The sequence below is a fragment of the Mustela nivalis genome (assembly GCF_964662115.1).
Source record: "Mustela nivalis genome assembly, chromosome: 1".
Lineage (NCBI taxonomy): Eukaryota > Metazoa > Chordata > Mammalia > Carnivora > Mustelidae > Mustela > Mustela nivalis.
In genome coordinates this window covers 204,498,418-204,515,970 of record NC_139020.1, presented here as the reverse complement: position 1 = coordinate 204,515,970, position 17,553 = coordinate 204,498,418, and the positions used below count along the sequence as shown (strand labels likewise).

Sequence of the window (17,553 nt, the reverse complement as noted above, 5' to 3'; positions counted from 1 at the left end):
ATTTTTATCCATTTTAACCATTTTTAAGTGTGCAGTTTAGTGGCATTAAGTATATTCACATCGTTGTGCAGTTGTCACCACCATCCATCTCCAGAATTTTTTCATCTGGAAAACCTGAAACTCTGTCCCTGTTAACACTAACTTCCTACTCCCAGTCCCCTGGCCCCTGGTGCCCACCACTCTACTTTCTCCAGCTGTGAATTTGCTACTCCAGGAATTTCATGTAAGTGGAATCACATAGGGGCACCTGGGTGGCTCAGTTGATTAAGCATCTGCCTTTGCCTCAGGTCATGATCCCAGCATCCTGGGATAGAACCCTGAACCAGGCTTGCTGCTCAGCAAGGAGCCCGTTTCTCCCTCTCCCTCTGCCTGCCACTCCCCTTCTTATGCGCTCACTCTCTCGCGCTCTCTCTCGCTCTCTCTCTCTGTCTAATAAATTTTTTAAAAATCTCTTTTAAAAATAAGTGGAATCAGACAGTATTTGTCCTTCTTTTTTGTCTGGCTTATTTCCCTTAGAATAATGTCTTCAAGTTTCACCCATGTTGTAGCCTGTGTCAGAATGTCCTTCCTTTTTTTTTTTTTTTTTAAATTTTCAGCATAACAGTATTCATTATTTTTGCACCACACCCAGTGCTCCATGCAATCCGTGCCCTCTATAATACCCACAACCTGGTACCCCAACCTCCCACCCCCTGCCCCTTCAAAACCCTCAGATTGTTTTTCAGAGTCCATAGTCTCTCATGGTTCACCTCCCCTTCCAATTTCCCCCAATTCCCTTCTCCTCTCTAACTCCCCATGTCCTCCATGTTATTTGTTATGCTCCACAAATAAGTGAAACCATATGATAATTGACTCTCTCTGCTTGACTTATTTCACTCAACATAATCTCTTCCAGTCCTGTCCATGTTGCTACAAAAGTTGGGTATTCGCCTTTTCTGATGGAGGCATAATACTCACTCCATAGTGTATATGGACCACATCTTCCTTATCCATTCGTCCATTGAAGGGCATCTTGGTTATTTCCACACAGAATGTCCTTCCTTTTTAAGGCTAATCAAGACCCCATTGCATGTATGCACCACATTTTTCTATCCATTCATCCTCTGGCGAACATTTGAGTTATTTCCTTTTTTTGGCTATTGCAAAAAATGGTGCTGTTGAACACTGGTGTACACTGGTGTACAAATATCTGTTTGAAATCCTGTTTCCAATTATTTTGTGTATATACACAAAACTGGAATTGCTGTATCAAACGGTAATACTACATTTATTTTTTTGAGGAACAACCATATATTTTCCATGATGGCTGCAGCATTTAATTGAATGTTCTGGTTTTGCTGAATACATTTCAGTATTGTTTGAATATTCCACTCCTAGATATAAACCCAAGAGAAATAAAAACATACAGCCACACTAAGACTTATATACATACTAATGCTTATCGCAAAATCACTAATACTAGGCAAAAGGTGAAAACAGCCCAAATAACCATTAATTGATGAACAGATAAACAAAGTGAGGTATATTCATAGAATGGAATGTTATTCATTCCATAACTGGCACATGTCATAACATGTATAAAACCTAAAGAAATGCTAAGTGAAAGAAACAAAATACAAAAAAAAGCCACATATCCCATTCATGTGGAATGTCCAGAACAAGAAGATCTACAAGGACAGAAAACAAATCACTGGTTGCTGAGGGTTGTGGGGAAAGATTGGGGGCAATAACTAAAGGGTACAGGGTTCTTTTTTTGAGGTGATGAAAATGTTCTAAAACAGGCAGTGGTGGTGATTGCACAGCATTGAATATAGTAAAAACCATTGGATTATACACATTCAATGGGTAGATTGTATAGTTATGTGAATTATATCTCTTTAAATCTGCTAGCAAAGCATAAAATAAAGTGAACTGAAATTAAGGCTGAAAGAGAATCTAGGAGGAAGGTCATGAGGAAGAGAAGATAGCAGTTGCATCTGATCATGCAGATGGACCAGACCCACTGTTGCTGAATACTAATTGTGCCAGTCATTAGTTGGGTGACCTAGGGCAGTCATTTCACTTCTATGAGTCTCAGTTCCCTCGTCTGCAAAGTGGGAGCTACAATGCTGAGCTCTTGGGACTGTTGAACACTTGATGAAGTAATAAACAAGTGAAGTTGGTATTATCTGCCCAGTTGCACGTAGAAGGGATGGAAGAGGGCATAATGATAGAAATGAATGGATTGATGGTAGCCAGAAGAGCTGGACCCAAGTGTGGCTTTGTGGGTGGGCTGGCATAAAAGCCCCAGCTGATTTGAATACTCCGCCTCAGCCTCCTTAGCCAGGGGAGTGTTGGTTAAACTTTGCCATGACTCACTTCATGGGCGTTTGGTTCCATCTCCTCACCAATTCTGTGCCAAGGGTGTGTCCCTCCCACCATGAGGTTTCTTGAGTGACAGAAAACTCGCTTGCAATAAAGGGCCAGATGGCTGTGCTGGCCAATTTATACACAGGTCTCTCAGCAGAAACGCTGTCAGCCCCATCTCCAAGGTCAGCAGGTGGACTTGACCCCTCCTCGGTGCCTAGCCCAGTTGGCAGCTAGCAGAGTGGCAAGACTTGGACTGGCTTTAAGGAGCAGCCATCTCTAGAGTCAGTAAGTGATTTGGCAGGTACTAGTCCTCTCTCTCTCTCTCTCTCTCTCTCTCCTCTCCTCTCCTCTCCTCTCCTCTCTTCTCCTCTTTTCTTCTCTCCTCTCTCTTTCTTATTCTCTCCTTCTCCCTGCATGAATGGATGCTCTGGCCAGTTTTGGCAGAACTAAAGACAGTTCTATCCCTCCATTCATCCATCTACCCATCCTTTCTTTATTTGTTCATTTGTTTATTATTTGCTTACTCGACAGATTTCCTCAGCTACCACCTCGGTGCCCATTCCCACCCTGGTGACCCTGATGGAAACAGAGATAAAGAACTTAGGCTTTCAGTCCTAAAAACTGAGCTTCCAGTTCAGCCACTAGAATAAGAACCAAAAGCACTACTGTCACACAAGTATAAACATGCACGGCTCTGACAGTCTGGAGAATGGAGACGCAACTTCCAGTGGGTTAACAGGATCATAAAACCTCCCTTGTTGTGCCATTGCTGTAAGCCATCTAGTGTTCCTTTAAGGTCCTTATCAGATGGGAAAACTGAGTTGGAGAGGAGAATAAGATATGAAAGTTTACACAGCTAAGAAGGGGCAGGGGCAAGACTTGATTCTAATTTATTTGGCTCCAAAAACCATGCCCCTTTCACTTTCTTTCTTACAGTGTTTGAGTCCTCTTTCCTTATTACACTGACTTCAGTGTGTGTGTGTGTGTGTGTGTGTGTGTGTGTCTGTGTGTGTCTGTGTGTCTGTGTGTGTGTGTGTGTAAGAGAGAACAAAAGAGTTTTTTTTAAGATTTTATTTTTAAGTAATCTCTACATCCAACATGGGGCTTGAAATTACAACCTCAAGATCAAGAGTCACACACTCCACTGAGAGTCACACACTCAGGGTGTCCATCTAGACACCCTGAGAACAAGAGAAATTTAATATTCATTTCTGTCATAGACTAGAGCTATATGAGGGGAGGAAGCATGTCTGTCTTACACAGTCTGTTCCCAGTGGCTGGCAAATAATAGGCACCCAGAAAATATTTGCTGGATGGATGGATGGATGGATGGATGGATGGATGGATGGATGGATATATAGATAGATGATAGATAGATAGATGATATAGATAGATAGATAGATAGATAGATAGATAGATGATAGATAGATAGATAGATAGATAGATAGGATGGGTGCATGGATGGATGGATGGATGGATGGATGGATGGATGGATGGATAGATAATAGATAGATAGATAGATAGATAGATAGATAGATAGATAGAAGGATGGATGAGTATATGGCCGGGGGAAGGCATAGCAGACCTTATGCCATCCAAATTCACAGAGAAGGGTCTTCTCTAGTAGAGACACATTCCAGACTGAAGGGAAAGTATAAGAAAAGGCAAGGAGATGAGAGAATACCAATAATATGACAGAAGTCATTTTGTTCAGTCAGAGAGTAAAACTGAACTCTTAAATGAGAATGAAGAACTCAGACAGATGGTCAGGCTCCAGGCAGAGTGAGGAAGGTGGATTGATCTATTTGGATTAGAGACACACTGGGACAGTTCCAAAACAGTGTTCCCCACTTTGATGACATAGTCTTTTTAAGCCCAATCCCAGAGCATCTCCCTGTTGGAAGTCTCCCCAGCCAGTCAGCTCCTGAGCAGCATAGGGGAGTACATGGGGCTGTTTTCCCCTTCATCAGTCCAGGTCCTTTGATGGGGGTGGAATCCCAGTCTATCACAAGCTGGTAAGTGTCCTGAGAAAGGGATGGGAAAAAATCCAGGGGGATGGGATTTTTAGGGCGGGCCTAGCAAGAGTTCTGGGAGCATCCAAGGATGGAAGACACCACTGGAGTGTCACACTAGAGAAGCCATGCTTCATGGACTCATCTCTTACCCAGGCCTGACCATGAACCAAGTTCCCACCACTAGGTTTCTATTTAATCATAAAAATCTGGATAGACAAACTAGTCTGTTCCCTGAGCCCCTCTGCCTTCCCTCGGAGACCTTCAAACTATCTTCTCTTGACCCCCCAGGATCAGCCAAGAGTGCTGAGAACCGGACTGAGAATCAGAGGAAACATGAGCAATCCTCGGCCTTTGGAGGAGGTGAGCTGGGTGCAGTTTGGGGGAGAGGGGTGGGAGCACCTGGATAGAGAGAAGGTGAGGAAGTTAATGTTTCAGAGATAACGAAGAGGGTGAAAATCATGATGTGGGTTCAGAGCTAGAAGGTGCTCTGTGATCATTCAGATGGAGAAAAAAACAGAGATGGAAACCAAGTTGGGGCGGTGGGCCCTGGTGTATCTGTCTTCACAAATTTTTATCACTATGGTTGATACTGAAGATAAGAAAAGAAATTTTGGTCCCAATATTCTTCTTCCTCAGACAGAACAAAGTGGGATCTCAGTATTGGCCTCAGAAATTTTGAGACTTCTTTATAAGAGGGAGTGATGCTCATAACACTCTTGGGAAGGACAGAGAGAAAGCCAAAGCCACCAGTGTGGTAGCTAGAAGGGACTTTAACAATCCCCCATAAATACACTCATTGTCTATGCTTGAAAACTGAGACTCAGATGGGAGCTGTGACTTGCCCAAGTTCACACAGAGACAGATCCCAGGTTAAGTGACCAGATTTGGCAAATAAAAATGAAGGATGCCCACTCAAATTTGCATTTTGCATTGACAACAAGTAAACTTATAGTGTAAATATAACCCATGCTCATACCAAAAAAACACTTGTTTTTATTTGAAATTTGAATGTAACTGAGCATCCTGTATTTTACCCAGCCACCCAACCCCCACACCTCTTTGGACCACATCCTCTGCCTCTTCTTGACTTCCTCATCCCTCTGATGATTTTTGTCAACTCTTGGCCCAGGAGGTATATGACATGTCAGGCGCCCGCTTAGCCCTGACACTGTGCGTCACCAAAGCCCGGGAAGGTTCAGAGGCAGACCTGGATGCTCTGGAACGCATGTTCCAGCAGCTGGGATTTGAGAGTACCATGAAGAGAGACCCCACCGCCCAGGTATTGTACTTCCAGTCCCAGGCCAATGAGGGAGAGGGCTGGACCAGTTGGTGAGCTCTGGGGCCACCCCTAAGTCTGGTCATTCCTCTCACTCCAGCAATTCCAGGAAGAGCTGGACAATTTTCAGCAGGCCATGGATGCTCGGGATGACCCCATCAGCTGTGCTTTTGTGGTGCTCATGGCACATGGGTTAGAAGGTCAACTCAAGGGGGAGGACGGACAAATGGTGGAACTGGAAAACCTTTTCGAGGTTCTGAACAACAAGAACTGCCGGGCCCTGAGAGCCAAGCCTAAAGTGTACATCGTGCAGGCCTGTCGAGGAGGTGGGGACAAAGCCCAGAACATGGCATTTGTATTCCTAATCCAACCTAACCCTAAATCCAGAGCCCCAGTTAAGCCTTGATGTGCCAGTCTGTCTCATAGTGACCTCCCTTGCCCATCTTTCTCTCTGACTTTGCCTTTTCCTCTTCTTGACATTTCAGAACAAAGAGACCCTGGTGAAACAGTAAGTGGAGGTGATATTGTAATGATCACAAAGGACAGTCCCGAGACCATCCCGACATACACAGACATCCTCCACGTCTACTCAACGGTGGAGGGTATGAGCTCCCAGCTGACAGAGGGTGACCTCCTGCTCCTCCTCCTTGCACACCATTCCTAACCCTTGACCCCTGGACTCCTCCAGGACACACCCTCTTCCACAGCCTCTTGCCAATCTTTTCACTCCCATTGGAGCTCTCCTGAGCTCTCTTCTCTGAATTCCTTAGGGTACATCTCATACAGACACGACAAAGAGGGCTCCTGCTTCATCCAGACCCTGGTTGATGTGTTCACAGAGAGGAAAGGACCCATCCTGGAGCTTCTGACAGAGGTGAGTCGGGACAAGATACCTGGAACCCTCACCCAGACCAAGCAGGTAGGCTGAGCCTCTTCCAAACCTGTGCCCAGCCCCAGCCCCAAATCCAACCTAGGTCCCAACACAGAAACTAAGATACCCACCTCCTCGCGATGAGTTTCCAAAGCAGGAAATTCTAAACATCAGAGTATTTGAGATAATTTATATGAAATACAGATAAATTTCTATTTTAAAAAACCCATAGGTTTAATCATGGGTTGAGCAAACTTTTTTTCCTTTTAATGATTATATGCTTTTATGGTGGATTAGAAAAAACATAACAAAAATGTCCAACCAATGATTTGATAAAGATTATGGCATAGGATGAGGCAATAAAGTCTCCCACTTTAGGACATGGAGACCCACCTCCCTTGTTCCCCAAACTTCTCCTTATATGCCCACCACACCAGCTCCCCTAGGGACTCAGACCCAATCTGACCACATCTCTTGCTGCAGGTGACCCGGCGGATGGCAGAAGCAGAGCTGGTTCAGGAAGGAAAACCAAGGAAAGTGAATCCCGAAATCCAAAGCACCCTTCGGAAACGGCTCTATCTGCAGTAAAAGTAGAAAGGGCAGGGAGGGGCTGTCTTTCAAGCGCTCTCTCTGCCCCATGGATGTTTAGAGGCAGCTCCCACTACTCCCCTAAAATCTTCTCTTCCCAAGGCCAAATGGCATCCAGCCTTTCTTTCATCACAACCCTCATACAGATCTTCTCTCTGTCCCTGTCCCTCTTAAAGCAAGTGAGCCGAAACACAGCACAAGGCACAGCAGTAACATTAACACTCACTTCCCTCAAGGTGGAATTTTTACCTCTATTAGTACAACCATAGAGTTGTATTAATTGAGTTTCTGTTAACTGAGTTTCTGTTCCTATCTCCAACGGAAACACTTGTCTTTCTCCCATTAATTATACCTATGCAAATGTAACTGCAATTTTAAACCTCAAGATTTTCCACTGATAAACCAATGCCCACTCACCACTTCCCACCCCAATCAAACTTCCACTGGATCCTGAACCTCACTTCGAGTTATAACACCTCCTCCTGAGAACCATATCCATTGCCATCTCCCAGAGATTCCCCGCCCAGCCCCTGGAAAATTAGTAAGATAAGAATCATTCTTTCTACCACTCCTCTTCCTTGGCAAGTTGGTACCTTGACATCATTCTCCTTTCAGCTCATGGGCTCTCTCTGGCTAATATAGCTGTTTCATCTTTTTCTGTGCCTCACTCTACTAACTCTCCCCAAGACCCTGGGCTCTGCCTTCTTCCCAAGAAAATCCATCCATTTATTTTTTCTCAAGTCTTCAACTTTTAACCACTCTGAATCAGGGAATGTTGGAGCTATGGAAAATCCTTAGTGTCACCCTGTTATTTTTCAGATGCTGTGGTAGAGACCCAGAGAGCCTAAAAGGCTTGTCAAATGCCACACAGCAGGGCACATGGGTGGCTCTGTTGGTTATGCATTTGGCTCTTGGCTTTGGCTCAGGTTATGATCTCATGCATCATGAGATCAAGCTCTTTGTCTGGCTCTGCACTCAATGCGGAGTCTGCTTGAGGATTCTCTCCTGAGGATTCTCTCCTTCTGTCTTCTCTCTCTCTCTCTCTCTCTCTCTCTCTCTCTCTCATAGATAAATAAATCCTTTTTTTTAAATGACACACAGTAAGTCAGTGGGAGGGTCAAGGTCTGGTTTGCAGCCCAGCACCCTTGCCATGGCCTGCTAAGTCTTGAAACATCATAAAACTATTCTAGTTAGAGGAACTTCCTAATAAAGGTTCTCCCTACTTGGCAGTAGGAGCTTTTTGGAAGACCCCCAAGTCCTCGATACCCAGCAGTCAAGACTACTTCCATGAGATTCTGGCACTGGCCGGCAATTTGAACTAGATGCATTACGTTCCATGTCTATGACTTGTGTCTCCTCATCTCTAGCCTTGACCTTCCCCACTGAAATAACGTGCAGGCATATCTGCCATCATTGAAAATTCATGGTTAAAGATGAGTCCTTTCTCTCCAGTTCCTCCTCCAAGTTTTACCTGGCACCTCACCCATAGAACACAGGTTCCGAATTCTGCAGTTATCTATGACTCCCCTCTTCTTGCCTCCTTTCAAATGACAACAAGCACAAGTTTCAGAACAGCCTGACTTTGATACAGTTCTCACATCTGTCCTTCCTTCCCTTACATGTCATTCTTCAGGCTCAAGTTCTATCCTCTATATCTGCATCTTTGCATCATCTTCCTTCCTTGCCTCTCTGCCTGCCCACTTCACCTCTCCTCTGCCCTCCGTCTATAATTCCTGACCTCCATAGAACACTCAAGAACACACAGCAGTGCCCCGTTACTCAGATATCAAGACCAAACTCCACATCCTGATTTTGCACTTCCTTACAATTTCCCCCCGTACCAGCAATCAGCTAAACTCCATCATGAATTCACTTCTCCAATAACGCTAATGTCCTCTGAATCATTTCTGCCTCTGAGGCTTTGCTTACCACCACTTCCCTGAGCTGGGGTGCCCCTTCTCTCACTACTTCCCACGCAAATGTATTCTTTCTAGTTGATTCTGCACTCTCACACAGGATGAGACACTGACAATTACAGGATTGACAGCAGGAACAAATCTTGGATCAACATAATGAATGTTCAATAAACAGATGTCTAACTTTAAAAGTATGTGTTGAAACCTTCTCTATGCTTAAAACATGAGGCTAATGTGAAAGACATTATAGATTTAGTTCCTTTTTCCCAACAGCCCACTGCCTCCCAGACAAGTCTATCATGAATAGAGAATCAGGAGCCTCATCTCCTCTTTCTCAAAAATGCAGGTGTGTGAAATAAGTCAAGCAGAGAGAGTCAATTATCATATGGTTTCACTTATTTGTAGAGCATAACAAGTATCATGGAGGACAAGGGGTGTTAGAGAAGAGAAGGGAGGTGGGGTAAATTGGAAGGGGAGGTGAATCATGAGAGACTATGGACTCTGAAAAACAATGTGAGGGGTTTGAAGTGGCGGGGGGGTGGAAGGTTGGGGTACCAGATGGTGGGTATTAGAGAGGGCATGGATTGCATGGAGCACTGGGTGTGGTGAAAAAATAATGAATACTGTTTTTCTGAAAATAAATTAATTAATTTTTTTAAAAATAAAGAAATTTAATTTTTAAAAAAATAATGAATACTGTTATGCTGAAAATAAATAAATAAATAAATAAAACCAAAAAAATGCAGATGTGTATGAAATTTATAGTTAGAGGCCACACTTTCATTACAAATGGTTATGTTTTTCATGATTGTGTCATCTTCAGAATGTTCCTGAAGAAGTTTTCAGACACAGAATTATAGCTTTTTAGAACCATAAGGGACCTTGGAGATCACCTAGTTATAGGTTCACAGATATTTAGCTAGTGTGTTATGTCTTTCTCATCTGGGTGCCCATGGCAGACATGACTAATCAATCACACCTTTCCCACTGAACTTGGGTGCTGCCTCAAAGTATTTCTTCTCTTAGCACTCCAGGAAACATAAGCACATCATTGGGGAGGGACTTGCCTAGAGTCACCGAGTTCTTCTTTTTTTTAAAGATTTTATTTATTTATTTGACAGACAGAGATCACAAGGCAGAGAGGCAGGCACAGAGAGGGAGGGAGGGAGGCTCCCTGCTGAGCAGAGAATCTGATGCAGGGCTCAATCCCAGGACCCTGGAATTATGACCTGAGCTGAAGGCAGAGGCCCAACCCATTGAACCACCCAGGTGCCCCGAGTCACCAAGTTCTTAAGTAGCAAAACCAAGCGCCTCATTCTACAGTAGTAGCAGTAATAGAAGTAATAACATTCTGCAGTGGTAGGGCAGCAGTGAAGGCTTTATCCATGAGAATGGGCAGAACAACTGGCTGAGGGAGGGTTGAGTACACAGAGCCAAGTAGATCTGGGATGATGCATATACTGAGTGCTATACACCCACCCATGTGAAAACCTGTGGTCCAAACACCCAATGATTCTAGAGTCTCTAAATAAAAACAGGGATCAGCAAACTATGCCTCCTTTGCCAAACCCAGTCAGCAACCCATTTTTGTAAATGAAGCTTTATTGTCACACAGTGATGCTCATTCCTTTACACATTGTCGATGGCTCCTTTTACCCATCAATGGCAAGCTTAAGTAGCTACAATAGACAATATATGGCCTGCAAAGCTGACAAGATTTACTACCTGCACCTTTTCAGAAGTGTGCCAGCCCCTGCCCTAATGTCCTTGCAACAAATTCCCATTTTATTGAAATCAGCCAGAGCTGCTCATCACCAGAACTATACCTGATACAAGTGACAGCACTGAAAACAATGACTTAATTCTTTAAGAGCCCTCATTAAGTATTTCCCCCAAGTATTTACTTAGGATTTGAAAGGGTATCCTGGAAGTTTATTACTGAGTATCAAGGGCACATCCAAGTTTTGTGGGACCTGTACAATTGCTGCAGGAGGAGTTTCTCCTTAAGAAAAATACAAAATTACCAACCCAGAATTATTACAGTCATATAAGCGCATTGTCAGGTCTCTCCCAAGGCCTTGGAGGAGCCCATGAAAGTGAGGTACCAGCAGCTTAAGCTTTGATAGCCTTCCAGAAAACACACATCTGTCTACCACCTGTTTTCTAGGCCATTCTCCAAGAATAGCAGGGATGGTCATTTTTTAAAATGAAAACCTGCCCTGAAATGCCTGGATGGCTCAGTTAGTGAAGCATCTGACTCTTGATCTGAGCTCAAGTCTTGATCTCAGAGTTGTGAGGTCAAGCCCCACATTGGGCTCCATGCCCCCCCAAAATGAAAATCTGACCTGCCATGCAACCTCTTAAAATCTTTCAGTTGTTTCCCACTACCCTTTGAATAAGAAAAGCAGTCTTAATTTGACTGCTAGGTCCCATGTTTTCATCTCTATCCCTTCTCTCTTTCTATTCCAATCACATTGGCCTTCTATTTTTCCCAAAATAAGCTCTTTACTACCTCAGGTCTCTCTGCCTAGATCATTTTTCCCAACTTCCACTTATCCTTCGTATCACAGTTCAAGTATCATTTCTTCAGGGAATTCTTATCCATCACTCCAGAGAAGATCAGTGTTTATAGTTCCTTGTAGACTTTTTCCTCAAACCACAAGTCACACTAAAATCTGCACTCAATGTCTCCAAGACAAGACTTCTGTTGTCATAAGCCTATGTGCTATACTTTATATGGAAAACCAAAAAGATTCCACCCCTAAATTACTAGAACTCATACAGCATTTCAGTAATGTGGAAGGATGCAAAATCAATGCACAGAAATCAGTTGCTTTCTTATACACTAACAATGAAATTATAGAAAGGGAAATTAGAGAATAAATTCCATTTGCTATAGCAACCAAGAACCATAAGATACCTTGGAATAAACCTAACCAAAGAGGTAAAGGATCTGTACTCAAAGAACTACAGAACACTCCTGAAAGAAACTGAAGAAGATGGAAAAACATTCCATGCTCATGGATCAGAAGAATAAACATTGTTAAAATATCATACTGCCCAGAGCAATCTATACTTTCAATGCAGTCCCAATCAAAATTTCACTGGCATTTTTCAAAGTGCTCAAACTAACAATCCTAAAATTTGTATGGAACCAGAAAAGACCCTGAATCGCTGAAATATTGAAAAAGAAAAAAAAAAAGCTGAAGGGATCATGTTTCCTGATTTCAAGCTTTACTACAAAGTTGTGACATGATAACCAAGACAGCATGGTACTGGCATAAAAACAGACACATAGATTAGTGGAACAGAGAGCCCAGATATGAGCTCAGCTGAGCTCATAGACCTCAGCTCTATGGTCAAATAATCTTTGACAAAGCAGGAAAAAATATACAGTTGAAAAAAGACACTCTCTTCAATAAATGGTGCTAGAAAAATTGGGCAGCTATGTATAGATGAATGAAATGTGGAATTCTCTTATACCATACACAAAGATAAACTCAAGATAGATGAAAGATCTCAACTTGAGACAAAAATCTATCAAAATCCTAGAGGAGAAACTAGGCAGTAACCTCTATGACATCAGCCACATCAGCCACAGTAACTTCTTTCAAGACATGTCTCCAAAGGTAAAGGAAACAAAAGCAAAAATGAACTTTTGGGACTTCGTCAAGATAAAAACTTCTACACAGCAAAGGAAACAGTCAACAAAACAAAGAGGCAACCCACAGAATGGGAGAAGATATTCACAAATGACACTATAGAAAAATGGCTGATAGCCAAGATCTATAAAGAACTCCTCAAACTCAACACCCAAAAAACAGATAAACATCATTAGCCATCAGGGAAATTCAAATCAAAACCACATTGAGGGCACCTGGGTGGCTCAGTGGGTTAAAGCCTCTTCTTCTGGCTCAGGTCATGATCCCAGGGTCCTGGGATGGAGCCCTGCATCAGGCTCTCTGCTCAGCAGGGAGCCTGCTTCCTCCTCCTCTCTCTCTCTCTCCCTGCCTCTCTGTCTACTTGTGATCTCTGTCAAATAAATAAATAAAATCTTAAAAAAAAAAAACCACACTGAGATATCATCTTACACCAGTTAATTATGGCCAAAATTAACAAGCCAAAAATAACAGGAAACAGCAAATGTTGGAGAGAATGTGGAGAAAGGGGAACCCTCTTGCACTGTTGGTGGGAATCCAAGTTTGTGCAGCCACTTTGGAAAACAGGGTGGAGATTCCTAAAAAAATTAAAAATAAAGCTATCCTGTGACCCTACAATTGCACTACTGGGTATTCACCCCAAAGATACAGATGTAGTGAAAAGAAGGGCCATATGTATCCCAATGTTCATAACAGCAATGGCCACAATCGCCAAACTGTGGAAAAAGCCAAGATACCCTTCAACATATGAACGGATAAAGGAGATGTGGTCCACATATACAATAGAATATTACACAATCATCAGAAAGGATGAATACCCAACTTTTGTATCAACATAGACAGGACCGGAGGAGATTATGTTGAGTGAAATAACTCAAGCAGAGAAAGTCAATTATCATATGGTTTAACTTACTTGTGGAACATAAGGAATAACACGGAAGACATGGGGAGATGGAGAAAAGTGAGTTGGGGGAAACTGGAGGGGGAGACAAAACATGAGAGACTGTGGACTTCAAGAAACAAACTGAGGGTTTTAGAGGTGAGGGGACAGGTGGATGGGTGAGCCTGCTGGTGAGTCTTAAGGAGGACACATATTGCCTGGAGCACTGGGTGTGGTGCACAAACAATGAATCTTGGAACACTGAAAAAATTAAATTAAATGTAAAAAAATAAAAATAATAAAATAATAAATATATAAATAAAATAAGCCAATGTGCTTCAGGGATCATTTGTTACTGCAGCATAATCTAACCTAATCTGACTGATACACTAGACAAGGCCAAAGGTCTAAAGTGGAGGGTTCAGTTTAAAAGTGACATTATAATGAAAGATGCTTTGAGAAGCCAAATACGAAGTTCACAGAAGCCATGAGATAAAAACAAATCCACTTCCTATATATATGAATACATTGAATCATATGAAAAATTTATTCTCTTAATTATCTCACAACACACACATATATCAAATTTTTGTGTTGTTGTATACCTTAAACTTACATAGTGTTATATGTTAACTGTATCTCAATAAAGCTGGAAAAAATCTTAATTTTTTTAAAAAGTATATACACTAACAAGGGAAGCACAAGGAACTAATGACCTAAGTCATTTCAAAGGCCTCCAGTTCAACATAAGACATGAGAAACGTGATGGGATGTCTATCCTCCCAAATTTGGAATACAAACTGGTCTGCCTTCATTCTGATTGACTAGGTTATTTGGAAGATAAAACATGTCAGCTGTTTATGAAGTTGTTCTTACATATGATCAATTATAGAAAATGAGGTCACCCTCATTTTGGTCAATTAATTAAACCAATTTAATTAATTGGTTTAATTTAATTAATCCTGCTATACTTCCTTGCCCACAGCCCACACCCATGGCCTCAAGTCAAGCTCCTTATGTCCATCTGGTTTCCTGTTATGTTATGACAGCATGAGATATTAAGAGGAAGATAGGGAGAAGGAGGAGCAATGCATGGGTTGAATCTTCTGGTTTTGGTGGCCAGCAATATCACATCGAAAAAGTTTCTAACTTCTTTGCCCCATAGGCAGAACCAGCATCATCATGGTCCCCTCATGTGTACCAGCAACAGCTGATTACCAAGCCCTCCTCAGAGCTATCTATTGGTACCAGATCCCATGATACTCCCATGATACTCATCTCTAAGCTTCTGGGATCTGATAAGTTCAGCTCTTTCTTTTGTTTCCCAAGTTATGTTGACCAACTGATTCCCATAGGATGTCTCTCTGTTTTAACTCTAGTATTAGATTGCCTTTTCTGTCCTCCATTACCTATTTAACTAATTCCCATATTCAATTCTTTCTGTTAAAATACCTTGAGTATTTCTATACATGGATAAACCTTGAAAACATTATGCTAAATGAAATAAGCCATTACACAAAAGGACCAACATTATATAATTCCTCTTACATGCAGTACCCTAAGTAGGTATATTCACAGAGATGGGATGTAGATTAGAGATGCCAAGGTGACTCGGTCAGTTAAGCATGCGTCTCTCTATCTCAGCTCAGGTTTTGATCTCAGGGTTGTGAGTTCAAGGCCCATGTTGGCCTCCATGTTGGGTGTGGAGCCTACTTAAAAAAATAAAAGTGTTGAGTGTTCTATGAAACTGATGAATCACTAAAGTCTACCTCTGAAACTCTATGTTAATTTATTTTAAATTTAAAAATAATAATAAGTAATAAAAGAAGATAAAAATAAATTTTAAAAAAGAGATGGAATGTAGATTAGAGGTTGTCAGGGGCTGGAGGCAGAGGAGAATGAGGGTTTATTATTTGATGTACATAGTTTCTGTTTGGGGAAATAGTGATGTTGGTTATACATCATGAATGTAATTCATCTCACTGAATTGTACACTGAAAACTAGTCAAAAAAACAAATTTTGTGTTATATATATTTTACAACAATTTTTTAAAAATTAAAAAGGTATCATACGTAAAAGCAATGAATTGTAACACTTTACATGGTAAATTGTATGGTATGTGAATTATATCTCAATAAAGCTGTTTTAAAAATAGTGATGAGCACTGGGTGTTATATGCAACTGATGAATCATTGATCACTACTACATCAGAAACTAACAACGTATGATATGTTGGCTAATTGCATTTAAATTAAAAAAATAAACTTGAGTACTTTGCAGTGAAGAAAACTAACCAAGTGAAAGAGATGTTCATGTGGATTTCGTGTACCTTCTGAAATGATATGATAAAAGGGGCACCTCACCTCTAGGGCATTTTTTCCAAAGATCCATAATCCCAACCTAATCATGGGGAAAATATCAGACAAATTCAGATCAGTTGACATCCCACATGCTGCCCAACCAGTCTTCCTCAAGACTGTCAAGATCATGAAAAACAAGGAGAGACTGAAAAACTATCACAAACTAAAGCAGAGTGGAGAGACATGACAATTAAAAACCATGTGGTACCCTATGTTGGTGCTTGGACCAGAAGGAGGACACTATTCAAAAACTGGTCAAATCTAAATAAACTCCTGAGTCTCGTTTTTAAAAAATAAATAAATAGGGTGTTTTCAACCCCAATTCCATAATACTATGCTAACGATGAGAAAACATCAGACAAACCTAAAATAAGGGATATCTCACAAAATATCTGACCAATGATGCTCTTTAAAGCTATCAAGGTCACGAAAGACATGACAAGACAGAGAAATTGTCATAGATTGAAGGAGACTAAGCAAACAAGATCATAAGAACAATGTGATATCCTGTTTTGGATCCTGGAACAGAGAAAGGACATTTGTGCGTAAATTGGTGAACTCTGAATAAGAGTCAGTAGTACTGTGGCAATGTTAGTTTTAACAAATGCACTCAGGTTACATAAGATACTAATATTAAAGAAATTAAAACATAAACTCTCTATATTATTTTTTTAACTTTTCAGTAAATCTAAAGGATTCCAAAACAAAGAGTTTATTAAAAACAAACAAAAATTTTAACTGGCATAGTTTTTTTTTCCCTGACTTAACCATGATTGCTAAAGAATGTAATAATCATCAATGAATATAAAGTAGGGGGAGTAGACCAATGGTTTGTAATCTATGTAAATCATTTCATCAGTTTTAATACGTTGCTATTAGAATACAATGCAATTTCAAGGCATGATAAAAGATTGGCAAATCATAAAATTTTTGTGTAATGCTTAATATTTCTGGAATGCTTATTTTTCAGCATTTTAACATTTCATTTTTCCAGTTTTATTGAGATATTATTAATATCCAGCACTACATAAATTTAAGCATCCAGCATAATTTCTTGACTTACATGCATTGTGAAAATAATGACCATAGTAAGTTTAGTCATCTGATCCCCTCTTCTGAATATGGTTTCGGGGTTTTTGTTTGGTTGGTTGGTTTTTGTTTTTTGGTTTTGTTTCCATTTTTGTTCAGTCATGTTGAATTTTGACATTGTGCTGAACTGGAGAAGAATTTAAATTTTTGATCCTGGTGCTTGGGGTTAGAACATTATCGTGTCAAGATGAATTATCATCCAGCCACTCTACACCATCCCAGGTGGGTTAAACTCTTTAACAAAGGCAACACATCTACTCCTTTAGACAGATTTACTGTGACGGAAGAAACTAAGGAACAGATACTGAGCATTTCCTGACTACACCCAACATGTTCCCACTGATTATTCGACAGAATAGGGTGAAGGCAGAGCTGGTGGGAAGACTTGAAAAAATAATCCTCCCTTCCAAACCACAGAATTAAAGAATGTTTGCACACCCAGAAGACGCACCCGTGTAGTTTACATCAATTATGCATATATCCAAATGGGTTTCCTATTTTCCAGTTTCCCAAACTTTGGTCTTTTGCATTCTACCTTCATCCCATATG

General features: G+C 41.2%; 1 protein-coding gene across 1 annotated transcript; it reads left to right on the top strand.

Annotated features, from left to right (window-relative positions):
• Positions 1 to 4,697: 4,697 nt before the first annotated feature.
• CASP14 (caspase 14) lies at positions 4,698 to 7,099 on the top strand (the record flags this gene model as incomplete). The annotated part of the gene is made up of 6 exons (XM_082711023.1): positions 4,698 to 4,724; positions 5,494 to 5,643; positions 5,741 to 5,966; positions 6,126 to 6,242; positions 6,411 to 6,514; positions 6,995 to 7,099. 6 exons carry the CDS (start codon positions 4,698 to 4,700, stop codon positions 7,097 to 7,099), a joined length of 729 nt encoding a protein of 242 aa, XP_082567149.1.
• Between the last annotated feature and the right edge of the window lie 10,454 nt (positions 7,100 to 17,553).